The sequence below is a fragment of the Cydia strobilella genome, chromosome 26 (assembly GCF_947568885.1).
Source record: "Cydia strobilella chromosome 26, ilCydStro3.1, whole genome shotgun sequence".
Taxonomy (NCBI): Eukaryota; Metazoa; Arthropoda; class Insecta; order Lepidoptera; family Tortricidae; genus Cydia; species Cydia strobilella.
In genome coordinates, this window is record NC_086066.1 from 6,395,431 (window position 1) to 6,408,409 (window position 12,979).

Below are 12,979 nucleotides of genomic sequence, written 5' to 3' on the forward strand. Positions count from 1 at the left end.
TGTTATTTCGATTTTTTTAAAGTGACCAATACCAAAAACAAATAAGTAACCATGAATATACATTAAGACAAATCAAGTTGGATCGCTAAATAGGAATTTAACTTACGTTAAAAAAATACAATTGGAAATGTGTCACATATGCTTTATTGTTACGAATATTACATTAGAAAGCAAACAAAAAAGGAGTGTTAATGATTTCCACTTCTTCAAAATGAAGTAATAGGTAGAAACAGACAGAATAACTTTAGATTCACAACATACAAACCTCACCTCATGAATCTCATGAACCTTATCCAAAAGACGTTTATTGCCACACAAAAAAGTGAGATTACAGGAATATATATATATGTCGTAGATGGGGGCGTGTGGTGGCCTATAGCGGTGGCAGTAGTGGGCGCAGTACATCGATGTATGCCTACACAGCTAAATAGTATGCTACCACTGCTACCAGTGTTTGAAATAATACTACGGACTCGTCAACCTAGTGCCTACTATACTTTCGTACTAAATAATAAAAATAACTAGTCACGCTTGCAATGAAAGACAATTTAATTTGAAATAACAAAATCACTTGTAACGTTCAAATCTTTATTTAAGTAGGTAGGCATATTACAATGCGATTATGAACGTCAAACAAAGCTATTCCGGTTCCAACCGTACACCTCTTGACCCGAGAAGATTTAACCCTATATGGGACCGGCAACAAACTCGGCGGGACACATCTTTTCAAAACAACACTTATTTTCAAATTTTTACAATAGTAAACCTCTAATGACTCATAAGAAATCAAATTAACACTCGGGATAAAACACTTAGCTAAATGATTAAATAATGTTGGAATCTATAAGCTTTCAGAATAATCCTTCAGGTATAAGCTTTCAGGAACGCGGTGAGTTTAGGCAAGAGGCTGGCTAACGTCCGATATCTAGCACGGTCCGATCGAGAATCTTGAAATGAATGCCGCGGAGCGGCGGAGCCTAATCGCTCCAACCAAAATGAATGTAGGCCAACTTGCCTGACCAGTTACCAACAAAACTGCCAACTCGTACCTAACTTCACGCAAGCTAAACCACTTGTCGTTCCGAAGCCTGTACCTAATCTTATTTCAACAAGAATGCCAATAGATGGCGTTACTCTCTACGTAACTCGATAAATTACATTATCAACTAAGTAATACATAGCAAAACTTTGCTAATCGATTGTATACAGGCGTCTAAAACTGAAATGTAACGCTGCAATGTGTCCTTCTGGAGTCACGCTCCGACATATATATACATGTATATATATATGTGTGTGAAACACAAATCCCATTCCCAGCCTCTGTAGTGGAAAATAATATGTTCTTCACTGTAGCTATGATCTAAAAAATATCATAGTGTAGATGTAATAGTAGTAATACATTGAAAAGGCTGTTATCATTATTTTCCTTGTACGCATTACATTCAGGACACCACGGAGGAAAACCAGGGAAACCAAGACACCACGGAGGAAAACCAGGGAAACCAAGACACCACGGAGGAATACCAAGCACTCCAGGACAACCAGGAGGCTCAGGTGCTCCAGGCCAACCAGGAAGCCCAGATGCTCTAGGTCATCCAGGAGGCCCAGGTGCTCCAGGACATCCAGGAGGCCCAGGTGCTCCAGGTGAGAGACAAGGTCTAAAGCTATGGAAACGGATTACTTATTTATTTTATTTTATTTAAACTTTATTGCACGTTATAAAATTGTACAAATGGCGGACTTAATGCCTTAAAGCATTCTCTTCCAATCCACCACTGGGTCAAACAAACTTGTAGTCAGTGCAGAATTGTAAATATGTATCGAGATGAAATATGAAACACAAATCCAATTACTTATGTAAACACGAATGCTATAGCATTCGCATAGTCATTTGTTTCCTATGGCCTATGACACATGACGTCACTAACCGTCCGCGAAACTGTTATTTAAAACTTATAAATAAATAAATAAAATCATTTATTTCGACCAACTTAGGATCATATCACATTACATTGGGACATTACATTAAATAATAAAATTATAAAATTATAGCTAAGTTAAAATTAACATTAAAATTAAATTAATTAAGTAAATCATAATTATTATTATTGAAAATGTGTCACATACCTACTTTGTACCGGATATGACAATCGACATTCCCTATTATGCAAACAAAAATTATTGTTTAGAATTTCCTTTTTTCACGTAAATTATAGAAATACCCAGACAAAATAACATAATATTCATAGAATCCTCACCTCACTCCATGGATATCATGAAACTTGACTAAAATAGATGTAATCAAAAATGTTGATAAAACGGTAATAACAAAATTTGTTAAACTTATCTGGATATCCAGGACACCCAGGAGGCCCCGGTACTCCAGAACAACCAGGCGAGCCAGGTGAACCAGGACAACCAGGCTATCCAGGCACTCCGGGAAGCCCAGGCACTCCAGGAGAACCAGGTCACCCAGGTAAGAATGCTGACAGTTTCGATGAAAAAAATAGTAGACGTAACGATATAAGTACTCTGGCAAGAAAGCTTTGTTAGTAGAAAAAGGCGGCAAATAAAAAAATGTAGGCGCACAGCATCAATCTCCCATACAAATTTTGAATTTTGAAACTTGACCAAAAGATGTAATCAAAAATGTCGATGAAAGCCTGTGTCAAACGGCAATAACAAAATTTGTTTCTCATGATGATTTGTTATTTCGAATTTTTTTAAGTGACCAATACCAAAAAACAACTAAGTAACCATGAATATACATTAAGACAAATCAAGTTGGATCGCTAACTAGGAATTTAGCTTACGTTAAAAAAATACAATTCGAAATGTGTCAGATGCTTTATTGTTACGAATATTACATTAGAAAGCAAACAAAAAATGAGTGTTAATGATTTCCACTTTTTCAAGTAAAATAAAGAAATAGGTAGAAACAGACCGAATTACTTTAGATTCACATCATTCACAACATACAAACCTCACCTCATGGATTTCATGAACCTTGTCCAAAATCCGAAGGCGAACATGTAAAACGGCAATAACAATCTTCGTTAAACTTATCATGACATTCAGGACACCCAGGCACTCCGGGAAGCCCAGGCACTCCGGGTAGCCCAGGCACTCCGGGTAGCCCAGGCGCTCCAGGAGAACCAGGTCACCCAGGTAAGAATGCCGATAGTTTCGATGAAAAAAATAGTTGACGTACCTATATAAGTACTCTGGCAAGAACGCTTTGAAGTAAAAAAAGGCGGCAAATTAAAAATGTAGGCGCGCAGGATCAATCTCCCATACAAATTTCTAAAGAAACTTGTCCAAAAGACGTCATCAAAAAATGTCAATGAAAGCCGAGGGCGAACATGTAAAACGGCACGGCAATAACAATGTTCGTTAAACTTATCAGGATATCCAGGACACCCAAGCGGTCCGGGAAGCCCAGGCACTCCGGGTAGCCCAGGCAATCCAGGAGAACCAGGTCACCCAGGTAAGAATGCCGATAGTTTCGATGAAAAAAATAGTAGACATATATAAGTACTCTGGCAAGAAAGCTTTGTCAGTATGGATCTCATGCACCTTGTCCAAAAGACGTCATCAAAAAATGTCGATGAAAGCCGAAGGCGAACATGTAAAACGGCAATAACAGTCTTCGTTAAACTTATCAGGATATCCAGGACACCCAGGCACTCCGGGAACCCCAGGCACTCCGGGAAGCCCAGGCACTTCAGGAGAACCAGGTCACCCAGGTAAGAATGCCGATAGTGTCGATGAAAAAAATAGTAGACGTATATAAGTACTCTGGCAAGAAAGCTTTGTCAGTATGGATCTTATGCACCTTGTCCAAAAGACGTCATCAAAGAATGTCGATGAAAGCCGAAGGCGAACATGTAAAACGGCAATAACAATATTCGTTAAACTTATCAGGACATCCAGGACACCCAGGCACTCCGGGAAGCCCAGGTACTCCGGGAAGCCCAGGCACTCCAGGAGAACCAGGTCACCCAGGTAAGAATGCCGATAGTTTCGATGAAAAAAATAGTAGTCTTACCTATATAAGCACTTTGGCAAGAAAGCTTTGTCAGTAGAAAAAGGCGGCAAATTAAAAAATGTAGGCGCAAAGGATCAATCTCCCATACAATTTTGAATTTCACGCTTTTTTACCACTGACAAAATTGGCTTGTCAGAATATATTTCGGCACTCTCAAGGGAATCAAAATGTATAGGGTAATTCCTGTTGACCTAGAACTTTGAAAGGCAAGTAATATCGTCTTACCCTACAAGTACCGAGAAAAATCAGAACACTATGAATTTGTATAAATAATTAAAATAAAATAAAATTTAAATTTGTACGGAACACTTGGTGGGCGAGTCCGACTCGCACTTGGCCAGTTTTTTTCTCTATCATCTAAAAAATATCATAGTGTAGATGTAATACATTGAAAAAGGCTGTTCTGTTTATTTTCTTTCTATGCATACCATTCAGGAAACCACGGAAGACAACCAGGAGGCTCTCCGGTAGGAGGACAACCCGGAAAACCACACATTCCAGGACAGTACCCACCACAACCACAAGAACCGCAGAGCCCACAAAAACCACAGAAACCACAAGAACCGCAGAGCCCACAAGAACCGCAGAGCCCACAAAAACCACAAGAACCGCAGAACCCACAAAAACCGCAGAAACCACAAAAACCACAACCAAACACTCCAGGGCAGAACCCACAACAAGGCCCAGGTGCTCCAGTAGGAGGACAGCCCCGAAAACCACACACTCCAGGACAGTACCCACCACAACCACAAGAACCGCAGAGTCCACAAGAACCGCAGAGCCCACAAAAACCACAGAAGCCACAAGAACCGCAGAACCCACAAAAACCGCAGAAACCACAAAAACCACAACCAAACACTCCAGGGCAGAACCCACAACAAGGCCCAGGTGCTCCAGTAGGAGGACAGCCCCGAAAACCACACACTCCAGGACAGTACCCACCACAACCACAAGAACCGCAGAGCCCACAAGAACCGCAGAGCCCACAAGAACCGCAGAGCCCACAAGAACCGCAGAGCCCACAAGAACCGCAGAGCCCACAAAAACCACAGAAGCCACAAGAACCGCAGAACCCACAAAAACCACAACCAAACACTCCAGGGCAGAACCCACAACAAGGCCCAGGTGCTCCAGTAGGTGGACAGCCCGGAAAACCACACACGCCAGGACATTACCCACAACAACCACAAGAACCGCAGAGCCCACAAGAACCGCAGAGCCCACAAAAACCACAGAAGCCACAAGAACCGCAGAACCCACAAAAACCGCAGAAACCACAAAAACCGCAACCAAACACTCCAGGGCAGAACCCACAACAAGGCCCAGGTGCTCCAGTAGGAGGACAGCCCGGAAAACCAAACACTCCAGGACAGTACCCACAAGAACCACAAAAACCGCAGAGCCCACAAGAACCACAGAGCCCACAAGAACCGCAGACCCCACAAAAACCGCAGAAGCCCCAAGAACCGCAGAGCCCAGAAAAACCGCAGAACCCACAAGAACCACAACCAAACACTCCAGGGCAAAACCCACAACAAGGCCCAGGTGCTCCAGTAGGAGGACAGCCTAGAAAACCACACACTCCAGGACAGTACCCACAAGAACCGCAGAGCCCACAAGAACCGCAGACCCCACAAAAACCGCAGAAGCCCCAAGAACCGCAGAGCCCAGAAAACCCGCAGAACCCACAACCAAACATTCCAGGGCAGAACCCACAACAAGGCCCAGGTGCTCCAGTAGGAGGACAGCCCCGAAAACCACACACTCCAGGACAGTACCCACCACAACCACAAGAACCGCAGAGCCCACAAGAACCGCAGATCCCACAAAAACCACAGAAGCCACAAGAACCGCAGAACCCACAAAAACCGCAGAAGCCCCAAGAACCGCAGAGCCCAGAAAACCCGCAGAACCCACAACCAAACATTCCAGGGCAGAACCCACAACAAGGCCCAGGTGCTCCAGGACAACCAGGTGAGAGAAGTGATAAAACTATGGAAACGGATTATTTATTTATTTTATTTAACGACCACTATGGCCTAGTGGGTAGTGACCCTGCCCGTGAAGCCGATGGTCCTGGGTTCGAATTCGTAAATCCGTAAGGAGTTCGTTTATGTGCAAGCGCGCACTGCTTGCCCTTAGAGCTGGTCAAAGACGCCTAGTCTTACTAAGATGGCATATAGTCGAGAAATTCGGACGGGCACCGCCGTGGCGGGGTGGCCTAGGGGTTCATGGCGTTAGCCGCGATAGCTAAAGACGCCGGTTCGAATCCGGCCTTCACCACTGGAGGGCTTCGTCACTTTTTCTTTAATATATGACATCTATTACAGTTTTTAATTTATATATAGTAGTGTGACTACGTGTGAAAGAAGCGCTGATGGCCTAGCGGTAAGAGCGTGCGACTTTCAATCCGGAGGTCGCGGGTTCAAACCCCGGCTTGTACCAATGAGTTTTTCGGAACTTATGTACGAAATATCATTTGATATTTACCAGTCGCTTTTCGGTGAAGGAAAACATCGTGAGGAAACCGGACTGATCCTAACAAGGCCTAGTTAGTTCCCCCTCTGGGTTGAAAGGTCAGATGGCAGTCGCTTTCGTAAAAACTAGTGCCTACGTCGATTCTTAGGATTAGTTGTCAAGCGGACCCCAGGCTCCCAGGAGCCGTGGTAAAATGCCGGGATAACGCGAGGAAGCAGGATATAGTAGTGTGACTACTTTAAAAAGCACAAATCAAAATATTTAATAAAATAATTTGATTTGTTCTCAAACTTGTTGTTAGCCTTAACTTTGTCAAAATTTCATAACAATCGCGGTCGCGGCACATGGTGATTTGTGTAATCTCGTTTTTTTTTTATTAAGGTTCAAAAACAGTGGCAACAACAACTTATAAATTAACACACTTGCATACTATTAAATTATGATTGCGCCACCAATTACAGGCGAACACAGCATGCATGCGGGGTTCAAACCCCGGCTTGTACCAATGAGTTTTTCGGAACTTATGTACGAAATATCATTTGATATTTACCAGTCGCTTTTCGGTGAAGGAAAACATCGTGAGGAAACCGGACTGATCCTAACAAGGCCTAGTTAGTTCCCCCTCTGGGTTGAAAGGTCAGATGGCAGTCGCTTTCGTAAAAACTAGTGCCTACGTCGATTCTTAGGATTAGTTGTCAAGCGGACCCCAGGCTCCCAGGAGCTGTGGTAAAATGCCGGGATAACGCGAGGAAGCAGGATATAGTAGTGTGACTACTTTAAAAAGCACAAATCAAAATATTTAATAAAATAATTTGATTTGTTCTCAAACTTGTTGTTAGCCTTAACTTTGTCAAAATTTCATAACAATCGCGGTCGCGGCACATGGTGATTTGTGTAATCTCGTTTTTTTTTTATTAAGGTTCAAAAACAGTGGCAACAACAACTTATAAATTAACACACTTGCATACTATTAAATTATGATTGCGCCACCAATTACAGGCGAACACAGCATGCATTAGTATTTTACTCTTAATCTAACCATTTTAATAAGAAACTAAATAACCATGAATATACATGAAAGAGGCCCACTGACTATCAGTCCGCCGGACGATATCGACCTGTCAGTTGTTCGGAACTGTCAAATTTTTGTTCTAACTGACAGGCCGATATCGTCCGGCGAACTGATAGTCAGTGGGCCCCTTAAGACAAATCAAGTTGGATCGCCAACCAGGAATTTAGCTTACCGTCGGCTGAGAATACGTTTGTGCCATATCCATTTTTGAGCAATATCGTTTTTTAACGATTCCTAAAATAATAAAAATATGCTATAATTGACACTGATCTGTTTTTGAAAAAACAAATTTCTCAAAAATGTGCCATATCCGCATTTTACTATAGGATAATTACACTGTTAACAGAAAATTATCACAAAAGTGTGACATATCATATCCAACACTTTTGTGTCATGTCATACATAAGCACGTTTAACATTTACTCATCAAAAACGGATATAGCAATAATAAAATAGTACATTTCGATGCTAGTGCGGAAAGTATGTCATTACTCCACGAGTACCGAGATAGCGCGCACGGCTCGTGGCAAGACTCGGGACGAGTGAAGAATGACATTTCCGCACGTCGAACGATGTTTTTTAATGCAGTTGCGAAAAAATAAGAAAAACAACAAGTAAGGAATTCGAAACATTTATATTATTAATTCTGTGACATCATTGACATTGACATTATGAAGAGGTGTTTTTTTAGCTGGGTGTTATTATTATAGAACCCACTTCAATGAAAGTTTTTTTTTTAATGCATGTTCTATAATACAGAAACAATTGTAAATATAAAACGTTGTACTATTATTACCCAAATATCGTTAATTACGATTATTTGTGTATTATACATTTATAAAAACAATATCGAATGTTTCCTTTGGAAACTTAAAGCAGAAAGAAAAAACGCCTCTTCTTTGACAGGCGTTCCGTTCCATTCAGACAACTTATTAAGAACGGTTTTTCAATATTCAATATAAAAAAATAGACGTGATACCTAATGATGAAGAGGTAAGTAATAAAATATGAAATATGTATATTTTTCGTATTCTTACATTAACAGTAGGTTTTTATGTTTATTACGACGTTTAAAGGAAACTAATATTAACACTCATCAATAAGTAGTCATGAATTGGAACAAGAATAAATTTACAGAAATTGGAAAAGTAAAAAGCACTAGTTCGCGAAAACCAACTTTCCGCACGCTAAACAGCTAAGTAAAGTAGCACTTTTTGAGCAACTGTTTTAAAAACGCCTTTTTCGATGAAAAAAAATAGTAGACGTACCTATATAAGTACTCTGGCAAGAAAGCTTTGTTAGTAGAAAAAGGCGGCAAATAAAAAAATGTAGGCGCGAATATTCAATCTCCCATACAAAGAATGAATTTCACGCTTTTATCCACTTACAAATTAGCTTGCCAGGGTATATATATATGTTAAAGCATGTTTTGGTGGTGGCAAAATTACCTTCGTTTGCTCCACGTAAATTATAATAATTGCTTTTTTCCACGTAAATTATAGTAATACCCAGACAGAATAACTTAAGATTCACAGAATACAAACCTCACCTCATGGATCTCATGAACCTTGTCCAAAAGACGTTATCTAAAAATGTCGATGAAAGCCGAAGGCGAACATGTAAAACGGCAATAACACTCTTCGTTAAACTTATCAGGACATCCAGGATACCCAGGCGCTCCGGGTAGCCCAGGTACTCCAGGAACCCCAGGCACTCCGGGAACCCCAGGCACTCCGGGAACCCCAGGCACTCCGGGTAGTCCCGGCACTCCGGAATGCCCAGGCACTCCAGGAAGCCCAGGCACTCCAGTAGGCCCAGGCACTCCGGGAACCCCAGGCACTCCGGGAACCCCAGGCATTCCGGGAACCCCAGGCACACCGGGTAGCCCAGGCATTCCGGGAAGCCCAGGCACTCCGGGAACCCCAGGCACTCCGGTAGGCCCAGGCATTCCAGGAAGCCCAAGCACTCCGGGAACCCCAGGCACTCCGGGAACCCCAGGCACTCCGGGAACCCCAGGCACTCCGGTAGGCCCAGGCACTCCGGTAGGCCCAGGCACTCCAGGAACCCCAGGCACTCCGGGAACCCCAGGCACACCGGAAACCCCAGGCACTCCGGAAACCCCAGGCACTCCGGAAACCCCAGGCACTCCGGGAACCCCAGGCACTCCCGAAACCCCAGGCACTCCGGAAACCCCAGGCACTCCGGAAACCCCAGCCACTCCGAAAACCCCAGGTACTCCGGGAACCCCAGGCACTCCGGGAACCCCAGGCACTCCGGGAACCCCAGGCACGCCGGGAACCCCAGGCACTCCCGAAACCCCAGGCACTCCGGGAACCGCAGGCACTCCGGGTAGCCCAGGCACTCCGGGAACCCCAGGCACACCGGAAACCCCAGGCACTCCGGAAACCCCAGGCACTCCAGAAACCCCAGGCGCTCCGGGTAGCCCAGGCACTCCGGGAACCCCAGGCACTCCGGGAACCCCAGGCACTCCGGGTACCCCAGGCACTCCGGGAACCCCAGGCACTCCCGAAACTCCAGGCACTCCGGAAACCCCTGGCACTCCGAGAACCCCAGGCACTCCGGTAGTCCCAGGCACTCCGGGAACCCCAGGCACTCCGGGAACCCCAGGCACTCCCGAAACCCCAGGCACTCCGGAAACCCCAGGCACTCCGGGAACCCCAGGCACTCCGGAAACCCCAGGCACTCCGGAAACCCCAGGCACTCCGGAAACCCCAAGCACTCCGGAAACCCCAGGCACTCCGGGAACCCCAGGCACTCCGGGAACCCCAGGCACTCCGGGAACCCCAGGCACTCCGGGAATACCAGGCACTCCGGAAACCCCAAGCACTCCGGGTAGCCCAAGCACTCCGGAAACCCCAGGCACTCCGGAAACCCCAGGCGCTCCGGGTAGCCCAGGCACTCCGGGAACCCCAGGCACTCCGGGAACCCCAGGCACTCCGGGAACCCCAGGCACTCCGGGAACCCCAGGCACTCCGGGAACCCCAGGCACTCCGGGAAGCCCTGGCACTCCGGGAAAACCAGGTAGACCAGGCAAGCCGGGCCATGGAAAGGTCTGTGTATGCTACGACAGCATCGAAGATATCCCACGGAACGTCCGCCGCCAGATCGGAGTCCATTTTAAATAGATACTGGTTTTTTTAAGAGGTTATTTTAGTGGCTTATAAGAAGCCAGTACATACATTATATTTATTTATATTGAGCAATGTGAAAATGTAAAAAAAATAAATGCTATATATGTTCCTAAATAGATTATATTATTTTATCACACTACAAGTAGATCATGTACCCAGTCAAAGTAATTTTTATCCCTTCGGCCGCGTATGTAACCGGTTTGGTAACCAGTTACCTAAGAAGAAGAAATGATCCTCATAGAATACTGGTATCCAAGTGATACATTTTTTTCTTTTCTGATACCTGTATGATTGTTCGTAACTAGTATCCAGTAAGGAATAAATAATACTCTTATGAAGGGATCACTCATGGTTATGAGTGATCTCTTTAGGAACATAATATTGAATTCTCAACTTAACTAGACGGACGGACTCCTATTTTTGGGCGATTTGCCCTTCGGGCATCTGAAGCTACCTAACAAACCTAACCTACAACCTACGTTTTTTTCCCCAGTGTAATGTTTTCACGGATATCACACTAAATCAATAGCTAGGTAGGTTAGGTTCGTTAGGCAGCTTCAGATGCCCGAAGGGCAAACCGCCCAAAAATAGGAGCCCCGCAAAGCGGGGCTCCGTCTAGTCGAGCATTCGACATTTTTACAGTTCAACATTTCGAGATTCAACATTTTGAGAATCCAACATTTCGAGAATCCAACATTATGAGAATTCAACATTATGTTCCTAAAGGGTATGGTACCTATCTATCTTTCAAGCAGTTACCTACGACTCCTACGAGGAATATAAAGTACTTTCTCGTAATCGTTAGGAAGTTTTCCTAGGTTGTAACTCGGTTACGTGAAAGGAAAAAAATATATCAAAATTCAAAATTTTTTAAATTCAATTTTTTTTTATTGTAGGTACACAAAAATATTTACAGGGTTGTTAAGATTTTCCTAATTAAACACAGTTGACAAAATGTACCCGGCATAGAATAGTTTTTTGTGCAACAAGAGAGGAAAGTTGGTTTTTCTTGCGAGGGACTCAAAAACACGAGATGTAATAGTTATTTGTTATACAAGGGTGCAAAGTTGTATTTTACCCGCGAGTGTGGAATTGATACACGAGCAAGCGAAATTATTCTATAGTTGAACCACGAGCGTAGCGAGTGGTTCTAAAATAGAATCCTGAGCGTAGCGAGTGTTTCAACACACAAGAAGTAAAATACATTTGCACCCGTGTGTAACACAAAACTTTTCCCCTCACTATAGCGAGGAAAGTGCAACATCCACAGGCGTTAGATCATCTTCGTCACTGGAATCACTATTTTTTTTTACGATAATACGATATTATAACAGAAAACTCTGGAAGTTGTGCATTTTTACGTGTCGGAGCCGGTGAGAAAAATTTTGTTGACAATGTTGACATTTCTGACGATGCGTTTTGAAATTGCATCGACTCAACTTGTGCGTTCAGAATTACATTCAACATCCTTTAAAAAAACAAATGTTTCTTATGGAATTTAAGGTTTATGACTTAAAATCATTAAATAAAGCCAAATTTGGTATTTTTTATTAAATTCTCAAACCATTTATTTAATGATAATTAATATCGAACGAACCATTATTATGAGCGTTTTACGTTTTGTTATCTGTCAAAAGCTACTTAAACCACAGAACTAGGATGACATAAGCATAAACTTTAGGACTGTGACTTAAACACGCTCCATCCAAGGTCAAATTACTTTCCCCACTAGTGGATAAAATGCGTTTTTCCCCGCTTGTTTTAAAGGATAAAAGACGGCTTTCCGAGCTAGTGAGGGGAAAAATAACTTTTCTCTCGTGTTGCACACATAATTTTTCACCTCAGTAGTGAGAACATATTAAAGGTTAAAATGTATTTCGAATTACACAGAATAAACAGAAAAAAAAGTAAGTCCGGACCGGACCGGACCGTACCGGACCGGACCGTACCGTACCGTACCGTACCGAACCGTACCGTACCGTACCGTACCGTACCGTAGTATGAAGTTCATGGCCTTCACTAAATTAAAAAGCTACATTGTTTCACTCCCTAGAGTGAGGAAAGTCGCACTTTCCTCACTCCAGGGAGTGACGAAAGTAGGCTTGTTCGAGCTGCTGAGGTGAAAATATACTAGTCAGGTTACTCTGGTTCCTACACTAGGCTTAGCCTGTCTCGTAGGTAACCCAGACTCGAATAAGTTTATACAATTAATTAACATAACTTAAAGCC

General features: G+C 43.4%; 1 protein-coding gene across 1 annotated transcript; it reads left to right on the plus strand.

The window, feature by feature from the left end:
• The first annotated feature begins 995 nt into the window (after positions 1-995).
• LOC134752994 (collagen alpha-1(IV) chain-like) lies at positions 996-10,744 on the plus strand. The gene is made up of 11 exons (XM_063688754.1): positions 996-1,001; positions 1,447-1,554; positions 2,360-2,476; positions 3,079-3,168; positions 3,407-3,487; positions 3,666-3,746; positions 3,925-4,005; positions 4,555-5,138; positions 5,424-5,521; positions 5,843-6,022; positions 9,255-10,744. Exons 1-11 carry the CDS (start codon positions 996-998, stop codon positions 10,742-10,744), a joined length of 2,916 nt encoding a protein of 971 aa, XP_063544824.1.
• Positions 10,745-12,979: the final 2,235 nt, after the last annotated feature.

Excerpts from the sequence above, each read along its gene's own strand:
- LOC134752994 (XM_063688754.1), top strand. Across the intron at positions 4,006-4,554 it reads AGGAGAACCAGGTCACCCAG|TACCCACCACAACCACAAGA; the intron begins GTAAGAATGCCG and ends ATTCCAGGACAG. Across the intron at positions 6,023-9,254 it reads AGGTGCTCCAGGACAACCAG|GACATCCAGGATACCCAGGC; the intron begins GTGAGAGAAGTG and ends TAAACTTATCAG.